Genomic DNA, 18,390 nt, shown 5'->3' on the forward strand with positions numbered 1-18,390 from the left:
CCTTTGTTCTAAATTCTAAAGGCTGGGAACAGCTCGCAGGATTGTTCCCAGCCACCTCCTGCTGGACATTGGAATGTGGACCTATCTTGCGATAGCAGATAGTACAGAAGCAGAGCTGAGCAAATTTGATCTCTAAAAGTTATCTGCAGTTTCAACTCCTGGAACTACTGAGTCCTGGTCCACAGGCACAGGAAAATTGCCTTAGCTTCCAGGTCTCAATCTGGAAGCTGAGGTAACTACTCTAATAGTTTAAGCAAATAAGTAAATGCAGCAGCCAGAATAACAGGGTTAAAATTCAAACAGCAGTTTTTACCTAAGTATGGTTGCTACCATACTTTCATTTAGAAAAGAAGAAATGTATGTTTATTGATGTACTCAAGAAGATTATCTTGAAAAGAGTTTTGGAAGACTGTTAAATTTAGTAAGTTTGGGTGTGAAGCCACAGCCAGCATGGCCTCGGGTTCAAAGGCTTGGAGGAAGGGCTGGCGCACAAATTAATACACAAGACAAGAAATATAAATTTGGAAATTATGAGGGAAGCTATGGAAAGCTTAGCTGTAGTAGCCAAGTTCCACTGAGTCTCCATTCCCATCTGTTTTTATTTACTAGAACACACAATTGCCTTTTAGGAATGCAAACAATGGTAATGTTTAGTAAACAGTAAGATTATCAGGTTGGGGAGTTTGCTTCAGGCCATTGAGTCAGCAGCAGGTAATAAAATGCAAATATTCACCCTGTCAATATCAAAGAGCCCAATTCAGCCTTCTGACCAGACTTCTCCAATTTATATTAATTACTGTTGATCTTGGTTCTCAGCACTTGGGAATATGGTCACTGTTAACTGATCCTTTGTCTACCTAGCTTTGGGCATGTTGGTCTACTTCTTCCACAACTAGGTCTGTAAAGGATGTAGCTAGTCTGGACTCTTGCCACAAAGCAGGACCCAAGAAGAATAGAAATTATTGCCTTGAGTGATGTTATGCCATGGCAGTGCCTAAGAAGTGGGGAGGGCAGGGTATGTATGTGGAAGGCTTTCAATTTTAGTCACTTCTCCTCAGAATTCCTCGGCTCCAAAGACATCCACTCAATAAGTGCTTATTGAGTGGATGTCTTTGGAGTGGATAAGACATTATGGGACACAGCAAAGGATACTGGAAGGAAGACCTTCTGAGGCCCACACTAGCAGACTCAACACAAAGAATATTGGTGACTTCTGGCCTCTGGAGAAGCCAAACACCTACTCTCTGTGGCTTTCTGACCTGCATGAATGAAGGTGGGACACCCAGGCTGGTCTTGGCCTCCGTTGACAAAGTAGTCCACGTGTCCAACAGGAATCCGAATACCCAAGTCTGAAAAGAGACAGAAGCCCGTTACCATCTTACTGCAGGGGCATAGTGCCAGATACCACAGCAGAGTCAACTGGCAGCAGAGCCTGAGATATGACCTCATGAGCCCACCTACTCTGTGTTCTGAATGAGCAACCATCTCACTCCTACATGCTATGAGAATGCAGAACTAACCCTTAGATTTCTAATGAGGGTTTGCTGACAGGAAGCACAAAATAAATTCCTAAGAGGATGCTCATATTTGCCTAATGAAAATCAAGAAAACTAATCCTTAACATAAGTTTTAATAAATCAGTAAATGTTATAAGCTTGGTAAGTTTCCTTGTGGAATAGTTTCAATTTTATTTCTATTTAAGTTCAAATATATATGTTTGGGGCCACATCTGCACATTCTCCCACATATTTTTGTACTCTCCTAATAGAGAAGAAATATGACCTGGTTAAAGAGAGGGGGGTTTGAGAGACTATACACTTCATTTCTTCATCATGACCATGTGTGATCCCTCAGATTGGGTTGGATCCAGCTACCAAAGACACAAATTTTCTTCATATCATCTATCATTATTGTAAGCAATTGATTGTGTATTATGTGTTTAATGCCATCTATCCAGGTATTAAGCAATGACCTAGAAGTTATTCTTGATTTCTCTATTTCTTTCATTCCCTACATTTATCCCATCACCTGTCTGGTCAGCTCAAAATATATTCAAAAATATATTTTGAATCTTTCTGCTTCTCTCTGTCTCTATTGCCACTGTCATCTCTCACCATCACCTCTCAGTCTTACTGCAAACACCCTCTAATGTGCCTCCAGGCTTCTCTTAAGGCTCCCCTGCAAGTCAATTCCCTGCATAGTAGCCACAGTAATCATTTAAGGATATCCAATCACGTCCTATTCTCACTGATCATACAAGAAAATTTAAACTCCTTGCCATGGCAAACTGGTTCTGCTTCCTCCTCTTCAACCTCACTCAGTGCCTCACTCACTGCACTTAGCCCTGCCCCCACCCACATCCAGGCTTTCATTTTGGCTATCTTCTCTAACTAAATTGGTCTTCTCCCAGCTCTTCTCAGGGTTGATTCATTCACATCTGCAAAGTCTCAGGTCAAATATGTCTTTGGGTAGATTGCCCTCAATAATTCCATTTAATGGAGACAGCCTACCCAAATCACCCTTCCTTATCATAATCACAATGTGTAAATACCTTGACAATTTATTTGTATGTAAGTTCCACAACAGCAGGGCCTTTACCTGTCTTTTTTTCTGCTGCATCCTCAATCCAGCAGAACACCTGGCACATGTGAGTGCCTAATAAATACTTATTTAAGGAATAAATGAGTGAACGTTTGCCCAGTTAACCTGTAACTTCCACATGGGCAGGGGCCTAATTTATGTCTGTTCACTGCAGTGTTCTGTGTCTACTGCTTAGCTCAATGAAGACTGGGATGAATGGAATGATTTATTTCCTTTGGTCACATTAAGGAGAGGCTCTGATTTCAAGAGGCACTGAAAGGCTTGGCTCAGGTGAATAGAGACCTAATCCATCACCTATTTAGCAAACTTAGGGACAAATTTAGGGAGAGCCCTATGGGTTTTGATTTCCTCCCTGTGAGATGAAGGAAGGAGAGGTTTGAACACTGTGATTGTATGAGTTTCATTCAGAATCATCAATCAGTGAGTCTTGGATGCTAGAAGAAGGTTTCTGAGCAAAGGGTTTGAGACATGGACATCTCTCACTTGAACTGCACACACTTTGGTAGGGACAGATGCTATTTCTTCCTTTACCCACCATGCTGAGCACAGAGCCTGGCACAGATTCATGGCATGTGATAGGGAGTTAAAATGAGGATGAATGCCCACTCCCTTTCTAACTGGTTAGAAGAGCTTAATTTGGTCACAGTGGATTCAGAGTTGGGACTCTTTCCTGGGCCTGTCACTACTGGAGAGGGGACTTTTCACTCTTCAGTGGACTGAAGAACTGAGTTCAAACCCTGGGAGCCTGAGAATCTGACCCAGGAGTAGAATGTTCCATTTTCTCCCCACCCCCGGGGCCAGGCACAATCACCCTGAAAAAGCAGCATGACTTTCCCATATGTCAGCCAAGCAGCAGTGCCCACACTGGCACTATGTCAGCACAGGGTGATGCTGAATCAGAGAGTGAGACTAGCTAAAAATAAAACCATTCATCTCAGTACTAAGAAAATGAAAGACCCTGCAGTATGCAGGGGAATTGAGAAAGCCTGCCTGCTAGCTGTAATTTTGATGAAAAAAATATATATCAGGCCTGCTGCTAGCTAAAAATAAAACCATTCATCTCAGTGCTAACAAAATGAGAGAGCCTGCAGGATGCTGTGCAACAGAAGTTCAGCAGGAGAGGGAATCTGCCCAGGGCCACCCAGAGATATGGCAGCCCCCTAGCCCTTACCCTGCTCTCATTCTCCCACCCCAGGAGGAACTCCCAGCTCACTGTCAGTATCTGTGTGGATGGCTTCCACGAAGAGGGCATCTCCAGCATCCAGGCGCTCCTCCAGGCTGGCTCTGGTATACTCTGGTCCAGCAGGGTCCAGGCCTACAAGGACAGACTGATGGCAAAGGCCCCTTTCCCCTCAGCCACAGGAACTCTCCCAGGTCCACCACGCACCTACCTTGGCAGCCCTTTTGGTTCAGAGTCCCCCAACAAGAATCCAAGAGTAGAGAACTAACTCAGAACTCCCATACCTGGGAACCTCTGTTCTACTGTCTCTAACCTCTTAGTGACCCAGTTTCTCTGGCTCTAGAATAAGCTTAACAACACCAACCATTTGTTAATGTGAGTGATACCAATCCTCATGGAGTAACAACAATAGTATAATTTTTGAGCAGCCACTATGTACCAGGCCATCTGCTGAGCAGTTTTACACGCTCTATTCCTCACAAGAACATAATGAAGGAAATATTACTATCCCTATGTCTTAATTTGGACCCCTTTCTCTCTCCCTCCCAAAAAGCAGACCCTGAGATAAGGATTCAAAAATCCAAGTAGTGGAGAGAACCAAGATAGTGGCACAGATAACCACCTATACTTTTTTAAAAATATATATTTTATTTATTTTTTTTTTTTTTTTTTTTTTTTTTTTTTTTTTACAGAGAGTAAGAGAGAAGGACAGAGAGTCAGAAACATCAATAAGAGAGAAACATTGATCAGCTGCCTCCTGCACACACCCCATTGGGGATGTGCCCGCAACCAAGGTACATGCCCTTGACCAGAATTGAACCCAGGACCCTTCAGTCCACAAGCCAATGCTCTATCCACTGAGCCAAACCGGTTTTGGCTAACCACCTATACTGGCTGCCTCTCACAAAACCACATCAAAATTACAACTAAAAGGCAGAACAACTATCACCCAGAACCACGGGAAAGCTGGCTGATTGGAAGTTCCACAACTAGAGAGGTGAAGAAAGCGCACTGAGACTGGAAAAAGGTGTAGAGGTGAAAGTGCTGGTACCTGGATGTGCTGCTCTTTTAATTGGGAGGGTCATACAAGCTACTGCTTACTCTGAACTTCAGTTCCCGGTGAAACTCTGGGGGACCCAGACACATACAGGAAGAAACTGGACTGTCTGGCATCGGCATAGGAACGTGAGGGCTGCTTTATCTCAGAGGTGCTCACAGTGATCATTGTTCCTGCATGGGAGTGTGGGACAAGGAGATCTCTCTGGTGTAGGGCTGACTGGCAGCCATTTCTGTTTGCTCCACTCTGGTGATTCCCAGAGAATCCACCCCACCCAATTTACAACCCCACCCAAGCTATGCACAGAGGCTATTGCATATGAATAGCCTGTCCTTTCCCCAACTAAAACCTGTCAAATTGCAGCTGGGTTAGAGAGCTCCAGAGATTCCAAAAGAAGGCCCAAGGCCTGGTAGCAGCAACAGCCTTGTTTCACAGCTAGGCCTCCTCTAGGCACTTCCAAACCCCATACAAAAAGGAGTAATCTGCAGATGTGTCTGTAGCTCCTGCTGGGCAGACCCAGACAGTGGCTGACCATACACATCCCTGGGGATCCAAGAGCCAGTATACCCAGTGGTCAGAGTAAGACCATACTGATTACAACTCTTCACATCCTTAAGAGACACACTAAAGGACAGACTAAAGGACAGCACCAAAGCCCCACTGAAGCAAGTCCTGCCCCATAAGGGTGTCTCCTGTGCAATAGATCTTTCAGTATAGACACAACTGGTAATCACAGCTAGTTGGCCTAGAGGCCAATTCCTCCCAGTGATACCTACAGCAATCAAGACTGTGCAAACAGCCCACAAAAGGGTGCATCCAGAGTGTCCACCTCAGGTGACTGGGGAGGCTAAGCCACTGGGCCCTATAGGTTACCCTATAGAATGGCCACACAAGGCCATTCTATCAACTCAAGGAGACTTAGCAGCTACCCAGTACATAGAAACAAACACAGGGAGCAGTCAAAATGCAGAAACAAACATGTCACAAATGAAAGAAATTTGAAAGCAAACCCCTGGATATAGAGTTCAAAACCACAGTTATAAGGTTACTCAAGATCTTCTAGAAACCTCCGAGAAATTTAGTGAAACCTTCAAGAATACGAAAAAGGACCAATCAGAAATTAAGCATACACTGATTGAAATAAAGAATAATATACAGATGCCGAAACCAGTTTGGCTCAGTGGATAGAGCGTCAGCCTGCAGACTGAATGGTCTCGGGTTCGATTTCGGTCAAGGGCACGTACCTTGGTTGCAGGCACATCCCCAGTAGGGGGTGTGCAAGAGGCAGCTGATCGATGATTCTCTCTCATCAATGTTTCTAACTCTCTCTTCCTCTCTGTAAAAAAATCAATAAAATATATATTTTTTTAAAAAAAAGAATAATATACAGAGAGTCAATGATAGACTAGAGGATCCCAAGAATCAAGTCAAAGATTTGAAATATGAAGAAGCAAAAAACACCCAACCAGAAAAGCAAAAAGAAAAAATATGAAGATAGTGTAAGGAGACTCTGAGACAACTTCAAGCGTATCAACATCCAAATTATAGGGGTGCCAGAAGAAAAGAGAGAACAAGGTATTGAAAACCTATTTGAAGAAATAATGACAGAAAAATTCCCCTAACTGGTGAAAGACATAGACTTACAAGTCCAGGAAGCCCGGAGAAGCCCAGACAAAAGGAATCCAAAGAGGACCACTCCAAGACACATAATTAAAATGCCAAGGGCAAAAGACAAAGAGAGAATATTAAAAGAAGCAAGAGAAAAACAGTTACCTACAAGGGAGCACCCATACAACTGTCAGCTGATTTCTCAACAGAAATTATGCAGGCCAGATGGGAATGGCAAGAAAGAGTCAAAGTGATGAATAGCAAGAACCTACAACCAATATTATTCTACCCAGAAAAGCTATAATTTAGAATTGAAGGTCAGATAAAGAGCTTCACAGACAAGAAAAAGCTAAAGCAGTTCATCACCACCAAACCAGTATTATATGAAATGCTGAAGGGTATTCTCTAAGAAGAGGAAGAAGAAGAAAAAGGTAAAGATAAAAAATTATGAGCAACAAAATGACAACAAATACATATCAACAAGTGAACCTAAAAGTCAAATGAATAAAAAAATTAAAAAAAAAATCTAATGAAAAGAACAGACTGGTGAATGTAATAGAATCAAGAGTGTGGAAAGGGAGCTGACTGACAATTTTTTTGGGGAAAGGCTTATGGGGGATGCAGAGAGAAATTGGACAAAGAGCTTACACCTATGGATGAGATCAGTGGGGCGGGGGGAGGCCTGTAGTGGGGTGGGAACCAGGTGGAGGAAAGCTATTGGGAGAGGAGAGAGAAAGAGAAATATCTGTAATAATCTGAACAATAAAGATTTTTAAAAATTCAGGCTTGTATTAAGTATTATATCAAAGTTTGATAAATAAAATTACAAATATAATTAAAAATGCAAGTAGTTACTTCCAATAAAGATGGTGGTACACGTAAATGTGGCAGTCACATCCGCCCACAACCACATCAAGATTACAACTAAAATACAGAACCACCATCATTCATAACTGTCTGAAATCTGGCCAAACAGAAGTCCTACAACCAGAGAATTAAAGAAGAAGCCAAATAATAAATAAATAGAAGAAGCCACTTTGAGACTGATAGGAATGGTGGAGGCACAGAATGAGGGTTGGTCTGCATGAGGAGCAAGGGATCCCAGACCCACACAAGACCCCTCAGCCCAGGGTTCCAGTGCCAGGAAGAGAAATCCCCACAATTTTGGGCTATAAAAAACAGCAGGAATTGTGGCCTAGGGTTTAATTCCTCCAAGGATCACATACAACAGTACTGTGCACATAGCTCACACAAGGGCTCACTTAGAGTGACCCACTCAGGTGACTTGGGAAGGCTGGGCCCTACAGAACAACTACTATATACACAAGGCCACTCTGCCAAATAAGGAGACAGAGCAGCTCTACCTAATACATAGAAATAAACACAGGGAGGCAGCCAAAATACAAAGGCAAAACACATGTCACAAATGAAAGAACAGAAGAAAGCTCCAGAAAAAGAACTAAATGAAATGGAAGCAAGCAAACTACTAGATACAGAGTACAAAACAATGGTTTAAGGATGATCAAGGAACTTAATAAGAGCTTCAAAAAACTTAGTGAGAAAATCAAAGATATGAAAAAGGACTAGTTAGAAATGAAAGATACAGTAACTGAAATGAAGAATAATTTACAGGGATTCTACTGAAGAGTAGAGGACATCAAGAATCAAATCAAGAATTAGAAATATGAGGAAGCAAAAAACAACCAATCAGAAGAGCAAAAGGAACAAAAGAATCAAAAAATATGAAGATATTATAAGGAGCTTCTGGGATATGGGGGTGCCAGAAGGAGAAGAGAAGGAGCAAGAAATGAAAACCTATTTGAAGAAATAATTACAGAAAAATTCCCCTACCTGGTGAAAGAAATAGACTTACAAGTCCAGGAAGCGCAGAGAGTTCAAAACAAGAGGAACCCAAAGAGGCCCACAGCAAGACACATAATAATTAAAATGCCATATATTAAAGACAAAGAGAGACTCTTAAAAGCAGCAAAAGAAAAGCAGTTATTTACCTACAAGAGAATGCCCATACGACTGTCAGCTGATTTCTCAACAGAAACTTTGCAAATCAGAAAGAGTGGCAATAAATATTCAAAATAATGAAAAGCAAGGACCTACAACAAAGATTACTCTAGCCAGCAAAGCTATCACTTAGAACTGAAAATCAAATAAAGAGCTCCACAGACTGGAAAAAGTTAAAGGAGTTCATCACCACCAAACAAGTAGTACATGAAATATTAAAGGGTCTTCTAGAGGAGGAGGAGGAGGAGGAGGAGAAGGAGGGGGGATGATGAGGAGGGGGAGGAGAAGAAGAAGAAAGAAGAAGAGGAGGAAATATGAACGATAAAATGACAATAAATACATATCTACTAACAGTTGAATCTAAAAATTAAAATGAACAAACAAAGAATCTAATGAACAAAATAAACTGATAAATAAAATAGAACCAGAGGCAAGAAAATGTGGAACAGGCTAAAGAATCTCAGAGGGAAGGAGGGAGAAGGGGTGGGAAGAGATTAACCTAAGAGTTTATATGCATATATACATAACCCATGGACACAGACAACAGGGTGGTGAAGGCCTTGGGTAGAGCAGGAGCCAGGTGGAGAGGGCAATGGGGGAGGAAACTGGGGGGACACCTGTAATACTACTCTCAGCAATAAAAATTTTGGAAACACAACTGGCTTATTTGGGAGACCACAGAAAGCTAGTGAGGGAATGAAAAATGGAGTTCAAGGAGGAAGGACATTCTTAATGAATGGAGTATCACTTTGGGCAAGCAGGTCTCATCCCACTGAGGCTCCTCTGAGAGGTTTGTGGAACATGACTCAGAGTTGTTACACTAGATGGTAATTTCCACCCAAACCCCTAATTGATTAAGAGTAGCTCCTGAAGCATAAATCATACTGTGCTTTTGCAAGTATTTAGAATATTATGTAAAGGTGATTTCCGTAGTGGGCTAAGAAGATATGAGCTATTATCCTAAAAATGAAAGATCTTTCAAAGTAAAAGGCAACAAGCGTTCATTTGATATATAAAAAAAAAAGAGTAGCAAAAAAATAAATAAGTAAAATTAAAATTATAAATAAATAAATAAATAAATAAAGAGTAGCTATTCAGAATTACTGATTGAGGCAGAAACCTAAATAATGTCCTGATTAGGACACAAAGAAAGGGATAATTATGAGAAAGGGAAGAGGAACCATTACGTCAATGGAAGGAAGGCATTTCTATTGATGCAGATAAACTAACAAAACAACACTCATCCTAAACATGTTTTTAATTCAGTCTAGTAGTCATCAGCAGGTAGTCATAATACCTACTTTCCTGTTATCCTTGCAAACAGTTCTTTGGGACACAATGTTGCTTAAGGCCCAGTCCAAAGATTATTTTGCCCTCTTTTAACATTCCAAAGGTTTTAGGCATAAGATGTGCAAGGCAGATTTTCTGAGATGACAGCTCTGACTCTATTTTAAAGTAGCTCCATCCTACAATATATAATAAAAAGCTAATATGCAAGTCGATCGAATGGCAGAACAACTAGTAGCAATGACGTGTGCAGATACGGTGGCAGCGAGAGCCTCTCCTGCTTCCACCACAGCGCTAAGGATGTCTGACTGACAGCTTAGGCTCACTCCCCATGGGCCTAAGTCGTCAGTCAGACATCCCCTGAGTGATCCCAGACTACAAGAGGGCACAGGCTGGGCTGAGGGACAACCTCCCGCCCAACCCCCCCCCCCTACACTGAGTACATAAATTTTGTGCACCAGGCCTCTAGTTTATTATATTTTTGCATCACAGACGTAGAGCTTAGCAAGAACTTCATGGCCTCTTACACTGACATTAGAGCTCATGCAATAACACAGTATCACTTTATGCAAAAGTGTCCCAATAAATAAATTTTAGTGGTCATGGATGACTTTATCATAACATCACAAGGTTTAATGCTTCCATCTGCTTGCCTCAACAAAGATATTTTCAGGGCATTCTTTCTACTTTTCTCTAAACCTGGGAGGATGGGCAGGGAAGAATGTTACCTGTGATCAATCCCAACTGGCCTTTGTAGAAATGCCCCACCAGGCCCCCAACGTGGGCCCCCAGGCTCACACCAATGATGTGGATGGAGGACTTCGACACACCCAGCACCTACAACAGACATTTACAGTGGATTGAATATGGGCCTCAGCAGTCGCCTGGCCTCACAAGGCTGCACTTTCCCCTAAGGCTTTAGCAGCAGAGGGCCCTGGGCATGCATGATACAGGTGCTTCACATGCTTCAGTCAGGGGGTGAGAGGGTTGGGAAGGGCAGAATCCTCATTCTGGTAAGCCCCTGCCCTCTTGCTGAGAGCTCCAGGGGTAATCCCCTTACTTTCCCTTTGGTGCCCAATGTGAGTCATTAGCACATTCTCCCTCTGAGAGATGACTGAAGCTGGCCACTGGCTCTCTCTACCTGACATGCAGGGGCCCGGTATACAGAGGAGGAGAGGCGGGGAGGAGACTGACAAGCCCCTTGGGAGGCTCTGCTTCCACCCTAAATCTCCTCCTCATGTATTTCTTTGCTCACCCACCAGGAGTTCACTGAGGAAACTGGAGATCTTGAGTCCCAGCTTAATCACATTTTCCACGGCTGAGTAGTAGGCGCCCGTGGAGCCGGACACCCAATCCACGGCAATCACGTTAGCGTCTGCTGCCCTGAGAAGGGTCCTGATGAGCTTCTCAATCCAGGAGGGCTTTGTTCCTAAGGCCCTAGTCACGAGGCCAAGGAAAGATAGAACAGTTATCTGCCAAACAGTTATCTGACAATATCCATTGTCCTGGGAACATCTGTTAACAGAATAAGCCCAGAAAAAAATGTCAAGTCTAGGGAAGGGGGATACAAGGGCAGTAAGTCACAGCAATTTGAGCACAGGGAGGACAGAGCCCCAAAGTGACCAGGGCTTCTGCCCGCACGTAGGGAGCCTTTGTGTAAGTTATGAGAGGGTGCCTCTTGTCCGGGTAGCTGCAGCTCCGTGCTGGGCTCAGAACGCAGGCTGCATTTCAGCCCCCTAATCCCCAGCCCTCTGTGCAAAGTATCAGCTACACAAGCCATGTGCACTGGCCTTACTTGTGTGATTCGTGGGAAAGAAAGGATAGATTTGTACATTAGAGTTAAGATTTGCAATCTTAATTCTCATTCTAGAAAATAGGTACTTTCTTGAGGATGCTTTTATTTATCCATTCCCTTATTTATTTTTCAACAAATGAGCCAGGCAGGGTGCTAGGTGCTTTGCAAAAATTAAAAAATAAATAAAATACAGCCCCTATCACGCTGGAACTTGCAGTATAATAGCACCTTTCTAGGAGGAAAAAAAAAAAAAAAAAAAAAAAAAAGGAGAGTGGTTTTTTAAATTTCAGAATGCTTTCTTCCCAAGTGATTGGGATCAGGAAAGAAGTTTTCTCAGTGGCCTGTCACAGCACAGGAACAATCAGAGCATGCTTATGGGACAGAAGAGCACAGACTGGCATTTGCCAGGGAAATGGCTTTGGGGGACCTAGGAGTGAGTACACACAGAGAGGAGCCTGATGAGCTTCCAAGCTCTATTAGCTATTGCCAGGTTGAGGGCACACACTCAGCCTTGAATAGTGGCTAAATGTAGGATTTGCCAGGGGAGAGACTGGCACATTCCTGAGAAATGCTAGCCTCTGGGTGGGATAGAAGTAGCACCCATAGTGGAAGTTTCCTAAAACCCAGGAAGAAGTGAAAAAAAAAAAAAAAAAAGAAGAAGGAAAGAAAGGAAGGAGGGAAGGAAGGAAGAAAGGAAGGAAAGAAGGAAGGATGGAAGGAAGGAAAGAAGGAAGGAAGGAAGGAAGGAAGGAAGGAAGGAAGGAAGGAAGGAAGGAAAGAAGGAAGAAAGGAAGGAAGGAAGGAAACTCTGTATTTAAAAACAACACCAGGCCATTACCCATGAGTGATTGTGAAAAGCCCATGAGATAAATTATACAACCACACTGCAAGGAGGAAAGGCCCATGAGACCATCTCTACAAACTTCCTTTTTCTCTCTTATGGAAACCAAGGCCCCATGGGCTGGAGTGATTTGTCCAAGATCACACATATTTATTGTTCGAGCATGTGTAGACAAGGGCTGAGGGAGGAATAACATATATAACCAACAGGAATAAACAACATAAGGGATGTTCATGTTGACATGCGACACCTTTACAGACAGCAGGAGATAAGGGATGGGACTGGTGACAATGAGCCAATTCATTCCTCCCCTTACCTCCCACTACCTTCCCATGATTACTTTCTAGCGCTTAGCACAGGCAATCCTATTGATTGGTTAGCTCTTACCTGAATCCATGGATTATTAGTTTGGTTCCCAGAGTGACATTGAATCCAGAGTTCTGGAGGTCACTACTTTCTTCAATAAGGTTCCCACAGTGAGGATCCGAAGGGGTGAAGAGGAGGAACTGGACTTTGAGATTGGTGCCTCGGAAGGGGTTGGCATTCTGGAAGTCAGTGCACTTTGGCTGTTCGGTAGGAGGAATATCTCCTAGAGGGGAAAAAAAAAAAAAAAGAAAAAAAAAATCAAGACCAATGCAAGGTGAGGTCATCTGTTGTTGGGAGGACAGAAAGAAGTTCTAGAAAGGAAGGAAGAAACATGGGTACAGAAGAAGATGGTGGTCTCCACAGGAGTTAAAGTTCCTCATAATTTTCGCTCATTGGAAGCAAGTGAAGAAGGACAAAAAGGAGTAGCGATGGTATGGTTAGCTGGGGCCTTGAAGATGATGAAGATATGTTCACTTACAAGGTGAACAGGCATGACTATTGGGCCACTAATAACAAATTATGAAAACAAAATATGTAGCCTGAAAGTAGAATGTGGACCTAAGCTCCTCCATCAGTTAGATTTGTAATCAAAATTAATATGAATGGAATAAATAATTCCAGTGAAACCACAGGCGCAAGGAGCCTATCAGTATTAGCAAAATGGCAAAATTCATATATCAATAGCATTAAAGTTGTACTTCAAGAACTAAGATTCTAGTCATGTCCAAAGAGGCTTCCACAGCAACCAGAAGGACAAAATACAACAATTAATTTTAGTGGGTCTCAAAATTGTTTTAAATCAACAGTCTTCTACTCATGTTAATGTCTTGATTAAATGTCACAATGCAAAATACCCACTCATTAAGTAAAAGAATGCCAACTGGTAAACATGACCTGGACATTTGTAAGAATATACTTAATACTAGTGGCCCTGTGCACGAAATTCATGCACATTAAAAGGGAATTAGAGGAAATATTTTAATATTTGCCCCCTCTCTATAATAGAAATGTCAGAGATGGAAAAAGTTAGTAAAATGTATATGAAAATCTCCCTCCTGTCAGAGTTTGGGGAGTGCCATGGGACCCAGAGTCAAGTCCCCACCCACCCACATGCACTTCAAAATCCAGTGAGACCCAGACCTGGCTGGCCCCACCCCTGTCAAGCCCTGCAGGGCCAGAGGAGGTTGGGGGCACAGCCTCAGGTACCCTGGCCCCAGCATGAGGGCACAAGGGCATGATGACCATTTGCATAGTAGCTCTTTATTACATAGGATATGTCTTTTTAAATTTTAATTATTTTATTAGACAAAATTTTCAATACAATTTTTATTGGCATTATTCCTGTGGTTACTATCAATTTATAGTGGTACTGCTTGTCAATTTATGGTAGCAATATAAAATTTTCTGTTAAAGTACATCAATTTAAGTGAAAACATGGGTTGATTTAAAGAAAATTATTTAAATTTTAAGCTTGCTTGCTCCTTCCCCCGCTCCTTCCCCCCCGCCCCGCTTAATGGCTTGCCTTTGCCTTTCCCTCTCCTAAGCTCCTAGGGCCCTTCTTTTGCCTTTGTTACTTGTTTTCTGAGCCCGCACAGCCCAGCTGGCTCACTTGTACTAGGTCTGTAACTTTCTAAATAAACTTTCCTTTATAATTCAAATAAAATATAAATACAATTATTACCTAACTAATATCTTAGGATATGTCTTAAAACCTGGTCATAAACACACTATGTTTTCAGGTAACAGGAGAAAAAATGCAGCACAATTTTTTAAGGCATTGTCATTTAAACATAGGCTGGAGTATTTAAAGTAGAACTCAGGTTTACAAAATGAAAGTATGGTGATTTTTACTAAAAAGTAAAAATCTCAAGAAAAAGAGAAATGGCATGCTTTATCCATCTTGTTTAGTGAAAGAGCTTCAATTTAAATTGTCTAAAGTAAAAGATACAATTAATTTTGTCTCAAATTGTTTTAATTTTTAAGTGGTGTGGGTGCTGACTGCCAATATATCAAAAATATGTTCAGAATTGTTTGGATGTCTGTATTTATAGTAAAAAAAAAATGTCATGGGGAAGGTCAATGAATTTCTGTTAAAAGCTGTTTCTGTGTGTTACATGTAACAGACATGGTAAATATTTGTTCACTGTTTTTGTTGGACAAGCCATACATTTCAGTTTAAGTGAAATTAGCAAAAAGGAAATAGGTGAATTGATTTGAGATTATGGGGAGGTGATTTTTTGAGATTAAAGTTGGTCTTAAAATGTAAATAAAATGCAAATCGTGTTCTCAGAAACTGCCATTTCTGTTATATGGATGTGGTACATGGAAAGTACCTTCCTGAGATAGCAAAGACTGGAATTGTAACTTTTCATTCATATAAACTTTTATTGTTAATCATGTATATTTCTTGTGAATTGGAATTTGCAGAGTATTTTAGAGACCAAATTACTTGATTAGTTTAATTTCATCTTTGGAGAAGAAGAAATCCCAAGTATTATATTTTGACTTTGATTTCACCAGAAATATATTAAAAAGATGTTTGAATTCTAGCAATTTTTATAGAATTACAGATTGTAATTATATTTTGAAATATACCTTCTATTTTTATTCATAACCTCTTTTTCTGATGACATTTTTTCTCCCAATGCTTTTAATACTGATGGGATTAACTTACCCATTTCACTTGTCTTTCATTTCAGCATCTGTGTAATTTTGGACTGATGTTCTGCTTTTACCAAAGTGAGAGGTTTTAAGTTATTGTTTTTCATTTAAAAACACTAGGCACACTACTTTATTGAAAAATACTCTTTTCTCATGGGTTCACTGCACAAAATAGAAAGGTTAGGTAACACAGACAAATTTCTTAAACATGCTTTGACATGTTTTTGTCAGGTTCATTCATATCGAAAGCTTTCAGCTACTTTTTCTTAGTCACTAATATATTAAAGTCGGTGATAGTTTGTCTAAACTTTTAATTTCAACATGGCTATTCTATTTTAATTACCAAAGATATTTAAAATGACACATAGAGAATATATATCTATATCTATATCTATATCTATATCTATATCTATATCTATATCTATATCTATATCTATACACACACACACACACACACACACACATATATATTAGTGCATGTATAATGAGTTTGAAGTGAAATATTACCTTGGAATACATTCTGAAAACTTTTAAATTGGTAAGGGAGATTAAGTTAAATTACATTGATGTCATACAGAGGAGTCTGATGGTTACTAATGATTTAAATCAATCTCTTTAAGAACATCTTTCCACTTTGAAAATTTGTCTTATCATTCATAGATGCTAAATGCTGTTAAATTATTCATATATTGGTGGGCTGAGAATCTGGGTACCTTAATCTTTTATCCTCTTTCCTTTTCCAATATCCATTAACTGTGAAGGGTTTTCTGTTGTTGTTTTCAGCAAAATGTAATGTTTATTTCACCTTTTTGTTTTGGGACTATGGATAAATCTGCATGCAAAAGCAAGATTCATTTTGCATGTCACAATCAAAATGTGTGTGGCAATCTAAGACACACTGATTGATTATAGAAGTTAATACAGAACCAACCTTAATTGTAGTAACATTTCTAAGACAACAGTTTTGAAGCCATTTTTCCTTTGTCTATTTTGTAAAGGGGCTAATGTTGTAGGAGTGTGTGGTATTAAATGAACTAAAATTGCCTTTGAAATTTGTTTAAAAAGCTAGCAGATGAGCCCTAGAGGATGATCTTATATTAATAAAATTACCACAAAAAAAAAAAAGAAAGAAAAAGGGGCTTATAAACATTTTAAATCAGCTAGATTCATATGTATAATATACATATTAAATTACATATATTATATATATATATATATATATATATATATATATATATATATATATATATATATATATATATATATATATAAAAGCCCAGTGACCGTTAAGGCAGAACAACTGGAACGCCTGGAACGACCAGTTGCTAACACAGGAGCTGCCCCCTGGTGGTCAGTGCGCTCCCACAGCAGGAGTGCCACTCAGCCAGAAGCCAGGCTTGTGGCTGGAGAGTGCAGCAATGGTGGCAGGAGCCTCTCCCATCGCCACAGCTGTGCTAAGGAGTGGCAAGCCAAGCAGTAAGGAGCAAGCAGGTGGGCAGTAGGTAAAGAGCTGAGAGCCAAACGGTAAGAAGTGAGCAGGCGGGCAGTAAGGAGCAAGCAGGAAAGTGGTTAGAAGCAAATAGATGGGCAGTTAGGAGCGAGGGGTCGTGGATTGCGAGAGGGATGTCTGGTGATAGGCCTAAGCCAGCAGTCAGACATCCCCCAAGGGCTCCCAGACTGCAAGAGGGTGCAGGCTGGGCTGAAGAACCCCCCACCCTCTTTATGCACAAATTTTGTGCATCGGCCTCTAGTGTTATTTAATCAGATACATTTATTAAAACCTGCATAATTTCTGAAATAAAAATGTGTGAATATTTAACATCTAAAGAAAAATGTCAGAGATGAATATGAATATTACTCAACAATAGGAGATTAAAGGCCATGGTGAAATGGATACTGTTGTGAACTAAACTGAGTCTCCCTATAAATCCATACATTGGAGTCCTAACCTCCAGTTACCTCAGAATGTGACTGCATTTGGAGATAGGGTCTTTACAGAGGTAATCACATTAAAACAGGCCATTAGAATGGGCCCTAATCCAATATGACTGGCATTCTTATAAGAAGAGAAATCTGGACACAGACACAGAAGAAAGATGATGAGAGGACACATGGAGCAGATAGTCATTTACAAGCCGAGGAGAGAGATCAAGAAGAGATCCTTCCCTCACAGCCCTCAGAAGGAACCAACTCTACCGCCGCCTTGACCATGGCCTTCCAGCCTCCAGAACTAGGTGTCAATAAGCTTTTGTGTTTAAGCCATCCAGTCTATGGCATGTTGTTACAGGAGCTCTAGCAAAGTAACACAGATTTATATATTAAAAAAAACAACAACAAAAAAAAACAGGCAACAAGATAAGCAGTTGGGCTGGGATGAAGCTCACTCTGGACTGAACCCCAGTCCAGCCCCATCATTATCATCGTAATGAACAATCTGGAGCCTCTGTGCCCGGCCCATGGCCACCTAGCCAGAGGTCAGAGCAAACCTTTCACAAGCCGTACCCAGTCTACAGCACCTCACAATAGATACGTTTAAATGGGATATTTTATGGTCAAGGTCATTGAAGGGCCTTTAAAAATACTGAACTGAAAAAGGCAGCATGAAACTCCTCCTTTCCAGGGAGATGAAAATCTGGCCCCTCTTCAATACCCAACATTGCACCCCATGTTTGCTTCTGTGGCAAAGAGGTGTGGCACCTGGCTCCCAGCCTGGTTTGCAGGGAGGGATCAGCAGCAGCAGCAGCAGCACAAGCACACCCTGACCCAGGCTACAAGGCCCCAGTCATGGCACTGTTAGCAGCTGCCTCGCATTACTGCCATGGGACAAAGCCATTTACAGAATTAGAGAGGTCCAGACTGCAGACTTGGGTTTGTGCAGGTCCCTTCATGAAGAAGATAGCAATTTTAGTTTCCTGGAATAGTTATCTGCCTTCAGTTCACCAGGGAGCACATATACAAGGAGCATGTGGATCTGA

The 18,390-nt window shown here is 41.2% G+C and overlaps 1 protein-coding gene and 1 long non-coding RNA gene across 3 annotated transcripts in view; both read right to left on the minus strand.

The window, feature by feature from the left end:
* The window catches only part of PLA1A (phospholipase A1 member A), a 54,908-nt gene that overhangs the window by 17,658 nt on the left and 18,860 nt on the right, over positions 1–18,390 (minus strand). For both annotated transcript variants that reach the window (XM_036447457.2, XM_036447458.2), the window contains exons 2-6: positions 12,776–12,977; positions 11,012–11,189; positions 10,481–10,589; positions 3,815–3,916; positions 1,260–1,349 (exon numbers count right to left, since the gene is read on the minus strand). In XM_036447457.2, coding sequence (XP_036303350.1) covers positions 1,260–1,349; positions 3,815–3,916; positions 10,481–10,589; positions 11,012–11,189; positions 12,776–12,977 — 681 coding nt within the window. The remainder of the gene's footprint in view (positions 1–1,259; positions 1,350–3,814; positions 3,917–10,480; positions 10,590–11,011; positions 11,190–12,775; positions 12,978–18,390) is intronic.
* Positions 15,154–16,055, minus strand: LOC118724336. The gene is made up of 2 exons (XR_004989561.2): positions 15,879–16,055; positions 15,154–15,794 (listed from the first exon to the last, which is right to left on the minus strand). It is a non-coding gene; the product is annotated as an uncharacterized LOC118724336 (long non-coding RNA).

Source organism: Pipistrellus kuhlii, unplaced genomic scaffold (assembly GCF_014108245.1).
Source record: "Pipistrellus kuhlii isolate mPipKuh1 unplaced genomic scaffold, mPipKuh1.p scaffold_m20_p_2, whole genome shotgun sequence".
Lineage (NCBI taxonomy): Eukaryota > Metazoa > Chordata > Mammalia > Chiroptera > Vespertilionidae > Pipistrellus > Pipistrellus kuhlii.